Source organism: Neoarius graeffei, chromosome 19 (assembly GCF_027579695.1).
Source record: "Neoarius graeffei isolate fNeoGra1 chromosome 19, fNeoGra1.pri, whole genome shotgun sequence".
NCBI lineage: Eukaryota > Metazoa > Chordata > Actinopteri > Siluriformes > Ariidae > Neoarius > Neoarius graeffei.
In genome coordinates, this window is record NC_083587.1 from 20,259,570 (window position 1) to 20,275,491 (window position 15,922).

General features: G+C 41.5%; 1 protein-coding gene across 1 annotated transcript in view; it reads left to right on the top strand.

Annotated features, from left to right (window-relative positions):
* The window catches only part of flt3 (fms related receptor tyrosine kinase 3), a 31,458-nt gene that overhangs the window by 6,197 nt on the left and 9,339 nt on the right, over nt 1-15,922 (top strand). The window contains exons 9-18 of the mRNA XM_060899819.1: nt 1,876-2,053; nt 2,136-2,233; nt 10,317-10,422; nt 10,525-10,712; nt 10,796-10,893; nt 11,016-11,148; nt 12,810-12,914; nt 15,288-15,398; nt 15,507-15,663; nt 15,824-15,915. Coding sequence (XP_060755802.1) covers nt 1,876-2,053; nt 2,136-2,233; nt 10,317-10,422; nt 10,525-10,712; nt 10,796-10,893; nt 11,016-11,148; nt 12,810-12,914; nt 15,288-15,398; nt 15,507-15,663; nt 15,824-15,915 — 1,266 coding nt within the window. The remainder of the gene's footprint in view (nt 1-1,875; nt 2,054-2,135; nt 2,234-10,316; nt 10,423-10,524; nt 10,713-10,795; nt 10,894-11,015; nt 11,149-12,809; nt 12,915-15,287; nt 15,399-15,506; nt 15,664-15,823; nt 15,916-15,922) is intronic.

A 15,922-nucleotide genomic window follows, 5' to 3' on the forward strand; every position in this document is an offset into this window, starting at 1 on the left:
AAAAGAAAGTCAAAATTCAAACCTACAAAGAAAAGTCGTCCATCCTGAAAACTTTCCCATGAAGAAACAAAACCCAACAAACTAAACACCATGTACATTTTAATTTCCTTTCAGTCTTCATTTTGTCCTAAGGGTGTGCAAACAATAAGAATAATTTACATTTATAGTGTGCAGGCTGCATGAATATATAATCGCCTGCGCATCACAAAGATTAACTATGAAATAATTATAAAACAATATCTACTTATTAAAACCTAAAAATATACAGTACTAGAAAAGCACTCGGAGCGCAGACCTCCGCCAAGAATCCTTTTTAAAAATCCGGGATCCAGAAGGTGATCCGGATCACCGCCAAAATTTAATGGATTGTTACTTGTGCCCAGTCACACCTCTGGAAAAAATTTCAGGGCAATCCGTTCATAACTTTTTCTGTAATGTTGCTAACAGACAACCCAACGAACCAACGCTACCGAAAACATAACCTCCTTGGCGGAGGTAAATATAAAAATGAGCTAAAGCTACGATAAAAATATTGTATAGAAAAAAGATAAAATAAGTCATATTAAATCTTATTTAGGGTGGCACGGTGGTGTAGTGGTTAGCGCTGTCGCCTCACAGCAAGAAGGTCCGGGTTCGAGCCCCGTGGCCGGCGAGGGCCTTTCTGTGCGGAGTTTGCATGTTCTCCCCGTGTCCGCGTGGGTTTCCTCCGGGTGCTCCGGTTTCCCCCACAGTCCAAAGACATGCAGGTTAGGTTAACTGGTGACTAAATTAACCGTAGGTGTGAATGTGAGTGTGAATGGTTGTCTGTGTCTATGTGTCAGCCCTGTGATGACCTGGCGACTTGTCCAGGGTGTACCCCGCCTTTCGCCCGTAGTCAGCTGGGATAGGCTCCAGCTTGCCTGCGACCCTGTAGGACAGGATAAAGCGGCTAGAGATAATGAGATGAGAAATCTTATTTATAAAAGCTAACTTAAATAAGTGCATCTTCAACATATTCTTAAAATTCTCCAAAGTTCTACAGTTACGGATACTACTTGGTACAAGTTCCATAGTTTTGGGGCAGCAGCACAAAAAGCCCTGTCCCCCAATGTCCTCTTTGTTCACTCTCTTGGCAACTCAAGGAGAAGCCCATTATTTGATCTCAAAGAATAGTGCGACATACCCTTAATGATAATTAAGTCATTAATATATTCCGCCACTCGCCCATGAATAGCCTTAAATGTAATTACTAGTATCTTAAGTTTAATTCTAAATTGCACTGGCAGCCAGTGAAGCTTGAAAAGCACAAGCGATATATGATCAAAATGGGAAACATTGCAAATAAGGTGCGCAACTGTGTTCTGGACACGCTGTAACTTAGACAACTGTTTGTGGCAAGCCATATAATAAACTATTGCAGTAGTCAATTCTACTGATGACTAGAGCATGCACTAACTTCTTAGTTGATTCAGTTGATAGAAACTTTCTAATGCATTTAATGTTGTGCAAATGAAAATAAGACACACTACAAATCTTATTGATATGTGTCCCCATACTAAGTTGCTGATCAAACCAGCAGCCCAGATTCTTGGCCTCTTGAGCTGGAATAATCTGATGATTACCAACAGCAAGAGAGCCTGTGCTGACCTTAGACAATTATTGTTTTGTTCCTATGAGTAAATATTCAGTTTGATCATCATTAAGTTTGAGCCGGCCAGTCAGCATCCATTGACGTATGTCCTCTATACAATTTTTGCACTTGACTATAACTTGGAGCTATGGATTAGTGTCATTGCTGTTGATTTGTAATGGCATTAAATGTATTTTTATGAGTCAGATGGTGTCAAAAGACAAGTCTGAACATTGGTAGATTTGGTGCTCATTTTCTCTCCTTAGAAAATGACTTTCTGGAGATCCCAAAGCTGAAAAAACATATCATGATCCAACACAAAGACAAGGCAAAATTTTGCTTCCAGTCTGAGGTGCTTTCTCATCCAAAAGCTCAATGTCACTGGATCACCCCAAGCGGCACCATAGTGCAGTGCAGCGAAACTCAATACCTCTGGGGTGAAAGGTACGCCATACATGCAGTCCTTTAAATCCAGGTGTGTATAATGTACAGTTGATTATATCACATTTCTGTTCTTTCCTTGTAGCACTTTTACGCTGTGTAACCCAGAACCAGGCCGATATCAGATCCAACTGAGGGCCGGTAGAAAAGTTGTCACAGAAAGTATGTCCCTCTGTGTGACAGGTGAGTCGTTTAAAGTGTTAAAGCAGCAGGATTACAAATATCTGAGGTTTTCAGAGGGGTTCAGGTCGTGTTGTAGTCAAGGCCACCGAAACTGAGACCAAGTCATGACCAAGACCAAGACTTTGAGGGGCTGAGATCAAGTCAAGACCAGGACCAGACCAGTGTGTGTGAAGGGGGTGGGGGAGGGGTGATGGCTGTTAACAAGAAGAAAAATTTCCAAAATCTCAATGAGTCACATTATTGGTTGCATTTGAAGCAGGAAATTTTACATCCAATCACAGTAACAATGTTAAATAAATCAGACAATGCACAGGTAATTTAGTGAAACCCCACAGCTGTAGTCTTGTCTGGTATTGAAATAAAATCAAAGGCTCTACGTTTGAGTCCAAGACAAGACCGAGTAAAAATGCGGTCGATTCCAAGACGAGACCAAGGCCTTCAAAAAGTGGCCCTGAGACCAGTCTCGAGTCCTACAACACTAGCTTCAGGGATATCCTGCTCCTTAAGATTTCAAAATCAGCAAGCACTGGAATCACTTTCTTATTTCAAGAGTTAAAATAAATAATTTTAAAAAAGGGTTTTGAGCACTAGGAGTAAAAATTTCATAGACAAATTCATGCACAAAATTAACAGAAGATGAGAAATGAAAAATTAGTAGAGGGACATGGACACACTGCAAAATACATGGCAGAACGTCACAACCTAAGCGACAGCGAGACGCCAGCAGTCCTACACGCGCTCTGAATATCAGCTATATCACAAAGTATATTATCACAAAGTGTATTATTCCTCTTTTATTATATGGCACGAGCTACTTCCGGTAAAATTGTGTGCTCTGATTTGTTACTTGGTGGGCAGAATTTTCCTGTAATGCCCGTGGGCGATTATGGACTTTCTTTCCAAGGCACCGGCTTTCAATGTTGCAAAAAACAAACAAAATGACAAAAAAGATTCATTGGAAATCGAAATAGAATCAAAAACGTCCGAAACCCAAAAGACAAACAAGAGCCACTGAGTTATTCAAGAAATGAGCAATGAAGAGCATTCAGAAGCCACTAACCTTTAACAGAAATTTAGTTTTGAAACCGCTAACCATTTATTCTGCATGCGTAACTCAACGTTACAAATATGACGTGACGGAAAGTAATGTCATGCCTCATTATAATGCCCGTCTATTTTAATTAGATTAGATTAGATTAGATTAGATTAGATTAGATTAGATTAGATTAGATTAGATTAGATTAGATTAGATTAGATAAAACTTTATTGATCCCTTTGGGCGGGTTCCCTCAGGGAAATTAAGATTCCAGCAACATCATTACAGATAAACAGAGAAAAGAAATAGAGGAAAACTTCTAGATAAATTAAAATAAATTAAGTATTTACATATAGTTGTACAAATATAAAACGAATGAGGAAGGGGGAGGAGGAAAAAAAAAAAGAAAAAGGGGAGAAGGGGGCGGCAGGAGAGATATTGCACTTTATATTGCACATTGTCCGGTATAGCTTATTGTTAGGCTCGGCTACTGTTCCTTCCCATCCTCTGTCCTCCTGTTACCCCTCCTCCCCCCCAGAGAGGAGTTGTACAGTCTGATGGCGTGAAAGACAAAGGAATTTTTAAGTCTGTTCATCCTGCATTTGGGAAGGAGCATTCTGTCACTGAACAGGCTCCTCTGGTTGCTGATGACGGTGTGCAGAGGGTGACGAGCATCGTCCATGATGTTCAATAGTTTGTCCATAGACCTCTTCTCTGCGACTGTCACCAGAGAGTCCAGCTTCATGCCGACCACAGAGCCGGCCCGCCTGATCAGTTTGTCCAGCCTGGATGTGTCCTTCTTAGATGTGCTGCCCCCCAGTACACCACGGTGTAAAACAGGACACTGGCGACCACGGACTGATAGAACATCCACAGGAGTTTCCTGCAGATGTTAAAGGACCACAGCCTCCTAAGGAAGTATAGCCTGTTCTGCCCCTTCCTGTATAAGTGTTTGGTGTTGCAAGTCCAGTCCAGCTTGCTGTCCAGCCACAGCCCGAGGTACTTGTAGGAATCCACAGCCTCCACCTCGACTCCCTCGATCAGAACTGGTTGTGACCTTGGTCTGGACCTCCCAAAGTCAATGACCAGCTCCTTGGTCTTCGAGGTGTTGAGCTGCAGATGGTTCCTGTTGCACCACACAGCAAAGTCCCTCACCAGGCTCCTATACTCCTCCTCTCTGTCGTCACTGATACACCCAACGATGGCTGTGTCATCGGCAAACTTCTGAATGTTAGAAATAAAAAAAGCCATATAATAAACTCCTTATTAACCTCACTTGCTCGGTCTTTACAGGAAAATATCAGACCTGGGTCTTTTTGTATGGACCTCGCTTACGGCTCGGTCCGTACTGTCAAGACCTCGGTCTGATATTTTCCCGTACAGACCGAGCAAGTGAGGTTAAAAAGGAGTTCATATGACAGCAATTTATCAAATGTTATCAAATTTATCAAAGGATGACACATCATAGTACTGTATATCTCCACTTATAGTTACGTTTAAAGTTGTGTCGATTTCCTGTGAATACTTACGTTATAGCAGCTACAGCTACAGTCATTCTCTCATTTAATCACACTTGAAGTTAAAATGGAAAAAACGTAGTTTGTCACAAACTCTTAAACATAACCATAAAAATCTAAAGTTGCAGCTTTACCTCTCCAATGGATACAAAGCCCTGACACTGGAGACTGCTTTTTTCCCATAAATTCTGAACTGAATATCGACTTACAGAAAACTTCACCATATCAATGATTAGATGTTTAATCGAATTTAAATTTTAATAACACATTCTTTCACTGGTCTTAGATTCAGTGGGGTGTCAGTCTTAATCATCGACTGGATAAAAAATGGACAGTGCATCATATGCAAAAAGTGAAGCCACCAAAGGGCTAGCGCCCCTACTGGCTGATTGCAGTACAATATTTAGCTCTACCCATCCCTGAAAGTTTCAATGACAAAATAGCCTTTTTTTCCCCTAGGTCACTTTTTTTTTAATCTAAACTGTCTTTCCAGTTACAGTGTCTAATTGCTGGGTTTCACGTGACGTCACATCCGCCTCATTAGTTATTCAAAACTTTAGCTGGTGGTCTACCAAAGCTCAGTAAACAAAGCGTTTGTATGGAGGTGCATTGCTTGCATGAAAAATGCCTTATGCTTGCATTGTTTTAGGTTGTTCGAATTGATCAAACTGTGAAACTGATAAAAGTTTCTTCAGGGTTCCCCATGAACTAATAAAAAAGGGTGAACGAACACAGGATTTCACAAAAAGATGTCGAGAAAGGTGGCTTTTGAACCTCTCACTGAAATCGAAGGGAGCTGAGTCGAAGCATGCTCGAGTTTGCAGTAATCACTTGGTGAAAGGTTTGTATCTCCCTCTCAGCTACAGTGGTGCTTGAAAGTTTGTGAACCCTTTAGAACTTTCAATATTTCTGCATAAATATGACCTAAAACATCATCAGATTTTCACACAAGTCCTAAAAGTAGATAAAGAGAACCCAGTTAAACAAATGAGACAAAAATATTATACTTGGTCATTTATTTATTGAGGAAAATGATAATATTACATATCTGTGAGTGGCAAAGGTATGTGAACCTCTAGGATTAGCAGGTAATTTGAAGGTGAAATTAGAGTCAGGTGTTTCCAGTCAATGGGATGACAATCAGGTGTGAGTGGGCACCCTGTTTCATTTAAAGAACAGGGATCTATCAAAGTCTGATCTTCACAACACGTGTTTGTGGAAGTGTATCATGGCACGAACAAAGGAGATTTCTGAGGACCTCAGAAAAAGCGTTGTTGATGCTCATCAGGCTGGAAAAGGTTACAAAACCATCTCTAAAGAGTTTGGACTCCACCAATCCACAGTCAGACAAATTGTGTACAAATGGAGGAAATTCAAGACCATTGTTACCCTCCCCAGGAGTGGCCGACCAACAAAGATCACTCCAAGAGCAAGGCGTGTAATAGTCGGTGAGGTCACAAAGGACCCCAGGGTAACTTCTAAGCAACTGAAGGCCTCTCTCATATTGGCTAATGTTAATGTTCATGAGTCCACCATCAGGAGAACACTGAACAACAATGGTGTGCATGGCAGGGTTGCAAGGAGAAAGCCACTGCTCTCCAAAAAGAACATTGCTGCTTATCTGCAGTTGGCTAAAGATCATGTGGGCAGGCCAGAAGGCTATTAGAAAAGTGTTTTGTGGACGGATGAGACCAAAATAGAACTTTTTGGTTTAAATGAGAAGCGTTATGTTTGGAGAAAGGAAAACACTGCATTCCAGCATAAGAACCTTATTCCATCTGTGAAACATGGTGGTGGTAGTAACATGGTTTGGGCCTGTTTTGCTGCATCTGGGCCAGGACGGCTTGCCATCATTGATGGAACGATGAATTCTGAATCATACCAGCGGATTCTAAAGGAAAATGTCAGGACATCTGTCCATGAACTGAATCTCAAGAGAAGGTGGGTCATGCAGCAAGACACCGACCCTAAGCACACAAGTCGTTCTACCAAAGAATGGTTAAAGAAGAATAAAGTTAATGTTTTGGAATGGCCAAGTCAAAGTCCTGACCTTAATCCAATCGAAATGTTGTGGAAGGACCTGAAGCGAGCAGTTTGTGTGAGGGGAACCCACCAATATCCCAGAGTTGAAGCTGTTCTGTACAGAGGAATGGGCTAAAATTCCTCCAAGCCAGTGTGCAGAACTGATCAACAGTTACCAGAAACGTTTAGTTGCAGTTATTGCTGCACAAGGGGGTCACACCAGATACTGAAAGCAAAGGTTCACGTACTTTTGCCACTCACAGATATGTAATATTGGATCATTTTCAGGGGTGAAAGTAACTTTTATTTCTTGCTAGTACTATTATTTTGAGTCATAGTGCGCGCACGCAGCGTGCGCCGAAAAATACACCTAATTATTTATTATTGTCTACTTATCAAGCCTTCACTAGGCCTTCTTATCACTCAGTAGTACTAGTACAGGGGCACCGCCAGAAATTTTGGGCCCCATGAAAGATTAGAATTTTGGGCCCCCCAACTTTCCGTTATTAGCAACACTTTAATCTAGCAAACTGTATATGGCGCTCGCTCATTTAAAAACTTCAATCCTAAAGCATTTATGGGTTGTATTGCTGCTTACCTCCTTCTCCAAAGGGGGGTTCAGTGGTTTGGTAGGGCAGTCCCGCTGAGGCTGAATCTGTGCATATTTAGGGCACCCCATTAGTTATGAAACTGGTTATTAGCACTAGTTATTAGCACCAGCATAACGTAATATTTCATCTTGTTTATCACACAAGTCAGTTCAGTTATTAAAATGGAAAAATGTCACTGTACAAACTGTAAAAGTGTTCTCTTGATAGGCTAATCCAACCACGTTCATACTGTTCATTTACCATTCGCTAATATTTTGAACACACATGTGAGCGATAGCTACCTTTCTTTGGGAAAAACTGAGTGACCAGTTGCCTGCCTCTCCGGTCCCTCTCAGCTTTCAGCTGCCTTTCTTTATGTTTTTGACAGCCACTCTTCATATTTAGCGATCATAGACTGTACGCACTCCACTGCTGGCTGGCTGGCTGCTGCACCGCGACACAGCAGCAAGTAGCGTTGCACTGATCAGCACGCAGATTTAACGCATCGCGCTTCTACCAGAACTGGACCATACCATTTCGCAAAAGGGGGAGGGTTAAATGACGATTATGTTGAAGAACTCAAGAAATAGACAACCTTGTTCAATTAGCTCATTTTACCAGATGGAATATTGCATTGTTGTTATTTCAAAAGTCTTATTAAAATCATTAAAAGCATATTATCAGCCCCTTAAAGGGCCCCATGGCAGTGCTGGGCCCCTAGAATTGTTCTAACCTTTCCCCCCCGGCGGCGCCCATGTACTAGTATAGTACTTTTTTATCACACTATCACTCTTTCATCCACCTGTATCAGTTTTTGATTATAAATAAATTGCAAACACATCATTTCAAGAACACAATCGTTTTAATTACATTTTTTTTAGCTGAACAGTTGAAAACTAACTTTTCATTTTGGACATTGGCCACAGAACAGTGTAACAGAACAGAAAAGTGAAAGTTACTTTGCTTACCTACTGCGCACATTATAGCACAAGATCTGGTTAAGCCGTACGCGCGCTGTAGCTCGCTCGTTGTTTGTCCAGCGAAACACTGCACACATAATAGAATATTGAAACATCAACATATGTTTCTGTATATGTTGTTTTTATTTGGGAGACTTTGCAACAAACGTCTGTCTACTAAAACACTTTGGATACCAGTTGCGCACGTTGGCGCAAGATGGTAAAGCAGTGGGCTCCGCGCACTATCTCGCACGCTGTCTGTCAAGTGAAACACGGAAGGAATTCACTTCAGACATAATTCAGAGACAGGTCAGAACGAGTTATATGCAATGTATATTGAGGAAAACGTGTTGCTTTTGGTAAATTGACGTTAGCAGATGTGTTGTTATGCTGAAAGTGCTTTTTTTTTCAGAGACAGTATATTTTTATTTCCGGTATGGCCAAATCTTTTAGTGGTACACCGGACCGGCCAGGACCGGCTTACTTTCACCCCTGATCATTTTCCTCAATAAATAAATGACCAAGTATAATATTTTGTCTCATTTGTTTAACTGGGTTCTCTTTATCTACTTTTAGGACTTGTGTGAAAATCTGATGATGTTTTAGGCCATATTTGTGCAGAAATATAGAAAATTCTAAAGGGTTCACAAGCTTTCAAGCACCACTGTAGCAATCTTCTGAATATATCTAAAGCCAGCAGTGGCTTCTAGATTACAAGCGTACTCTATAAGTTCTCATCTCATTATCTGTAGCCGCTTTATCCTGTTCTACAGGGTCGCAGGCAAGCTGGAGCCTATCCCAGCTGACTACGGGCAAAAGGCGGGGTACACGCTGGACAAGTCGCCAGGTCATCACAGGGCTGACACATAGACACAGACAACCATTCACACTCACATTCACACCTACGCTCAATTTAGAGTCACCAGTTAACCTAACCTGCATGTCTTTGGACTGTGGGGGAAACCGGAGCACCCGGAGGAAACCCACGCGGACACGGGGAGAACATGCAAACTCCGCACAGAAAGGCCCTCGCCGGCCACGGGGCTCAAACCCGGACCTTCTTACTGTGAGGCGACAGCACTAACCACTACACCACCGTGCCGCCCACTCTGATAAGTTATTGCTAGTTGTTTGCACGACAGCGGCCATTTAGACCACCAGCTATTTCACTTCCAGTAAAACCGCTAAGAAAAGTCACGTGACTGAAACCCAGCAATTCAAACAGTTAGTTTTCCCTATGCTGATATCTGCACATTTTAATTTTCCCCAGAAATTTGAAACATCCAGAGGTTTAAAAGTAAAAAAGGCTCGTTTAATCGTGCTAGTTTAACCATGCTAGCACATATACCTACCATGATAGCCATATTATTTCAGTATTAATGACATCCACAGTATCTATTCAGCCAGCCAGCTATCAAAATTTGCACAAAAGCCATTTGTTCATCAGTGAACACGTACACTACTAATAACAACCACGATTAATCTGTCCAAGTGATGTGTCCTTCTTAGACGCATCCGTATTAATGAAATATCTCCAGCTGAAATTATTTAAGCTCTCTGGATTTATATAAGACTGATTTCCACCATTCACACATTCTGCAACACGCTGAAAGTGGGCAGGTCTACCAAAGGATTGGGTTGATCTCACTTTGCCTCTCATCTCTACTGCGCAAATGCAGGAAGGAGAAAGTCTCTGCTGCGCAGGTGCTGGTGCGCAAATTTGACAATACGGCAACAGGATTTTGGCTTCATTTCTATAGAATTGGAGTGAACAGGAGCGCACCATCCATGTGTTCTACAGTCAGTGGTTTTAATAATCACCCAAAACACCATACGATTATGCAAGAAAGGGTGAAATATATTTTATTAAAAATTCTTCACAGTTTAAACATTTAAAGTGACTTTTTAATATGAATTTACAGAATACAGTAATTCTGTAAATAATGCATCCTTTTACAGATATTCCTAAGTTTGTGCTACTTCAAGACCTGACCCGAGTCACCTGTATGACCAAAAGTGTCCATCCTATAAATGTTTCCTGGATGACCTGTTCATCAAATGCTGAGTGAGTCACTGCAGGCCTTTCAGAGGAAATCAACCTGTATGACTATGTTTTCAAGCGTTAAACGATTATTACTAATTACTGTATTTCATCTTTTTCTCGAAGCTTTCAGGATCCTTCAGTGTGGAAAGAGACGTACACTGATTCGCCAGAGTACTCAGACTCTGAACAGTTCTGCCACAAGAACGTCATCGTCTCTCGGCCTTTGAGCGACATGAATGATCACTTTGTGAAATGCTGCAATAATAATAATTCAGTCTCATACTGTAGTGAGCAAATCCTCGTGAAAATATGTACGTTTGTGTCACACTTCTAAACACACCTTTACATTCGATTTCAGTGCTGGCAGGTTTATTCACTTTCTTCTGTGTTTCAGCTTCAGCAAACTTTTTATTCCCAGTGGTGGCATGCAGCCTGTTTGTCTTTGCCCTCATGCTGGTCAGTGTCCTCCTGATTCATCTCATCCGCAAAAAAGTAATGTCCTCTTCCTCACTCCTGATGATGAACATCACTCCTAATGACCTCCTAACGCTGCATAGATACAGTAAACGCCACTCTTTACTTACAACACTCTTCTGTCTTTATAAACCCAACAGAAGCCTGGTTATGAGACACAGATCCAGATGATTCAGATGGTGGGACCCTCTGATAACGACTACATCTACATCGACTTCAAAGATTTTAAATATAACCAGAAATTGGAGTTTCCTCGTGAGAATCTGGAACTGGGTACAGGATTTTTGAATAACATTACAGGATAATTTGAGCGTTTTCAACCTAATCTCTGTGCATCTCTAATACAAATAAGCTGCTCGAAACAAAATGAACAGAAAACCTTTACTCCAAAGTCACTTATGACGCTGTAAGTGCTATGGGCAATTGTTGTGCTTGATCCATAAGTACTGGAATATGTAAGGAATAAAACACTTGGGGGTGTGCTGTTATGGGAAAATAATCAACAATGGGGTACTCTGATGAAGTAGAGCTAGCGTTACCATCGCGAAGCTCATTATTTTCCAGTAACAGCATGTCCTAAAGTGTTTTACTCCACAGCAATCTTCCAACATTAAAAGTTTTTTTATTCATTAAAAATTTACGTGAGATACTGTTACAGATTAATAAGACAAATAAAGCAGTTTCACATGTCAGCAACAAAAAACTCCTCTGTTGTGAAGATGAGGCAGAATTTTACAACTTTACTTCTGGCTTTTCCAAAGCACTGACACTGGAGACTCCTTCCATAAATGTTTAATAATCCTGTCCTTACAGAAAATTTCACCACATCAATCATTACGTATAAGAGGAGTAAGAAGGAAGATTTCTACAGATTTAAAGATTTATGACTCACTTTGATGAACTGAGTCATAAAATCATTTTACAGGTTAATAATGAAATTCTCCCACTGCGAATAAATTTTTGAATTTGGAGTAAACAGTATTTCTATTCATTTCTCAGTGCATGGACTTTTTTGTGTATAGTCATCACACATATACACCTATCAGCCATAACATTAAAACCACTGAGAGATTAAGTGAATAACATTGATTATCTCATTACAGTGGCACCTGTCAAGGGGTGGGATATATGAGGCAGCAAGAGAACAGTCAGTTCTTGAAGTTGGTGTGTTGGAAGCAAAAAAAATGGGCAAGCGTAAGGATCTGAGTGACTTTGACAAGGGACAGATTGTGATGGCTAGATGACTAGGTCTGAGCATCTCCAAAATGATACATCCTGTGGGGTGTTCCTGGTATGCAGCGGTTAGTACCTACCAAAAGTGGTCCAAGGAAGGACAACCTGCTGAAAACGTTAATGCTAACACCTTTCTGTTTTAGCCAGCATTACCTTTTTTCAGCAGTTTGTGCTACAGTAGCTTTTCTGTGGGATTGGATCAGATGTACTAGCCTTCGTGCCCAATGTGAATCAATGAGCCTTCAACACCCATGACCCTGTCGCCGGTTCACCAGTTGTCCTTCCTTGGACCACTTTTGTTCGGTACTAACCACTGCATACCGGGAACACCCCACAGGATGTGTCATTTTGGAGATGCTCAGACCCAGTCATCTAGCCACCACAATGTGGCCCTTGTCAAAGTCATTCAGATCCTTACGCTTGCCCATTTTTCCTGCTTCCAACACATCAACTTCAAGAACTGACTGTTCTCTTGCTGCTTAATATATCCCACCCCTTGACAGGTGCCATTGTAATGAGATTAATGTTAATTCACTTCACCTCTCAGTGGTTTTAATGTTATGGCTGATCGGTGTACATTTGTATATAGATAGATAGATATATTCGGTTGTATAATGTAGAAATATTCCTTTAAGAACATGATGTGACTTTGTGCTAATGAAGTACATGTGCAGTAAGGCTGAACTGTTTGTTTTCCTTAGGGAAAGAGCTGGGCTCTGGAGCTTTTGGCATGGTCGTGCAGGCCACAGCATATGGGATCAGCAAGCCTGGAGTGTCCATGCAAGTTGCAGTGAAAATGCTAAAAGGTGGGTCATGTGACTCTGGACGTTTCCTTTCTCAGGCTTGTACTAGGCATATCAGACGCTTGCTGGCCGTGCTGTGAAAATTGTGCATGCAGACGTTCCTCTGAGTTTCCAAATGTATCATTGCTTAACTCTTCAGGGTTCGTACACATTTTAACCAACAAATTTCCATGACTTTTCCATGAGTTGGTCACAAGTTTCCATGACTACGCATAACCTCTAAAATGTCAATATTAGGTGTGCTGTATGTATACTTTTGACCCTGTGTTGATTTCAGAAAACCCAAAGAAAATTAGAACTTGTGCACCAAATTCTAGTGTTGTTTTTTTTTTTAAATTAAAGATGTATGCTGTACATTCTGCCACAGAAAAAGAACAGTTCAAAGAAATTACTGAAAGCCCAAATATTGCCATGACATTCATATCCAAGAGGACATTCATGTCACTGTCTGTAAACTTCTGACCACAACTGTATATATATGCCAAATATTATGTAAACCATAGTTAGTACAAAGTAAAAGTGTTTAATAGAAGCGACGATGCAACCAAAATGTGCACACCCTTAGAACAAAATTAAAAGGAATTTTCCACATTATAACCGCATCTCATCTCATTATCTCTAGCCGCTTTATCCTGTTCTACAGGGTCGCAGGCAAGCTGGAGCCTATCCCAGCTGACTACGGGCGAAAGGCGGGGTACACCCTGGACAAGTCGCCAGGTCATCACAGGGCTGACACATAGACACAGACAACCATTCACACTCACATTCACACCTACGCTCAATTTAGAGTCACCAGTTAACCTAACCTGCATGTCTTTGGACTGTGGGGGAAACCGGAGCACCCGGAGGAAACCCACGTGGACACGGGGAGAACATGCAAACTCCGCACAGAAAGGCCCTTGCCGGCCCCGGGGCTCGAACCCAGGACCTTCTTGCTGTGAGGCGATAGCACTAACCACTACACCACCGTGCCGCCCTGAACCTAGACATTTAATGGATTAATAGGGGTTTTCTTGAGTTACATTCTTTCTGCTTCTCTTATTTGGTGCTGCATTCACCTCATTCCTTCTCACTTATTTTGTCTGAGCTGAAGACTGGAGTCCATTGTTTGCGTTGTTATTCGATCAACATGTTCAGACATCAAATACGCATGTTTGGAATAAACAGGATATAAATGTTATGGCTGCTTTCACAATCTCGCATTCTCATTCTCTTCTTTACCTTGTTATGAAGATAGTCCAAATGTGCAGAGATATGCACACCTGCGTTCACCGCACGCAAATCTTGTGGCTATCTGACTATCGGGAAACATGGCCTGGAACAACTGGGCTGTATCCTCACACGACTTGAAGGAGTAGTGAGCTTTGATTACCTTTAGCGCCCAGAATATCTCCGCAGTAAGCGAGTCATTTCTAGTCACAGCACTTGAAAGCGTTCCTTGTCTCAAAGACGAAGTGGCAGTAATGCAGGTAGATGTCGGCGTGGATGTGGGTGTCGTCATGTGAGGTTGAAAAAACTGGCGATTGAGTTTGCTTGGCGGGCAGCGACTACAGCTTGGTGCTTAGCGCCTTTGGCATGGCTAGTAAGAGCTGCTTCTCCCATGTTAGCTATGTCGAATATTTTACTGCACAAGACACATTTGGCTCTTCCAGGGTCCTCTACCCTCTCCAACCACGATTTGTATTTTTCGGCATGAAGCCAGACATTATTAAATGTACATTTCCCTGGCATTGTGTACTTTGTCTCTTGGCATAGTACAAGCCACACGATCTAATCTAAAGACTGAGGGAAGTTTACATTGCATCTAGGCAACGCACGTCACACGTGATATGAACAGTGGCCGGAGAGGGGGAAAAAGCGGATCAGTAATGATCTCCGCACTGGCCGGTTAATCAAATCAACACGCACGATTTTCTTATTATAAGTTGTTTACAATATACAATAACCAATTTTAAATCACATTGTCTGTTCACAAAGGAAGGCGGATAAATTCCATAACTTTTCCAGGGTGCTCGTGTTTCCAGGAGTATTCCAGTCCTGGAAAACGACATAAATCACATTCCATAACTTTTCCAGGTTTTCCATGACCGTACGAACCCTGCTCTTGAATATTTTCTATCATGAATGCTCTCATTAAAAAGCTTAGAATCTCTACTTTCCAAAGAAACGTATCTGGTTAAGATCTGTTCAGTACTTTGGGAGTAACGGCAGGTTGAAATTGGTACAACAGAGTTCACTCTCTGTGTATTGTTACTGTTTCTATAATCATCATCATCATCATCATCATTGTTTGCTGTATTGTCAAAGAAATAATCCACACTGGTCTCTCTTGCATGTGCTGGATCTCCCTCATGTGCCTTGATGTGTTCTGTGTAGAGAAGCACCAAGCAGTAGAAAAAGAAGCCTTGATGTCTGAGCTGAAGATGTTAACTTATATTGGACATCACATCAACGTTGTGAACCTGCTGGGAGCCTGCACTAGCACAGGTACAGAAACTACACTGTAAATAATCATAAGTAAGTACTCCTGCCATGTCATGACCTCCTTCATGTCCAAATCAAACAGCAATTATGACAAGTTCATTTGATTGACAGGTCCCATTTACCTGATCTTTCAATTCTGCCGTTATGGAGACCTGCTGAACTACCTGAAGAACAAGAGGGAGCATTTCTACAAGTCCTTAACTGATGCTTTCAAAAAGGACAGGTTCAGCAGCTTGTACAACAACTACCAGTGGAAGAGAAACTCTAGGTTGAAAACCGAGACCTTTCCGGTGACCTTTTAAATAAAGAAGTGTGATAAGCAGACAGCGATAAGTGTTTGAGGAAATGTAACTGAATTTGGACAGATTTCTGGTACAAAGTAGTTCTTGTGTTACAGATCATGGTCTCGTTTTTATGTGTCTCTGCAGTGGTGATCAGTCTGGTGATAACCCGTACGTGCCCATGGCTCCAGTGAACAAGGAGCTGGATCCGCTGCTCAGTTCCACGGATATTAATGAGGGTAATGT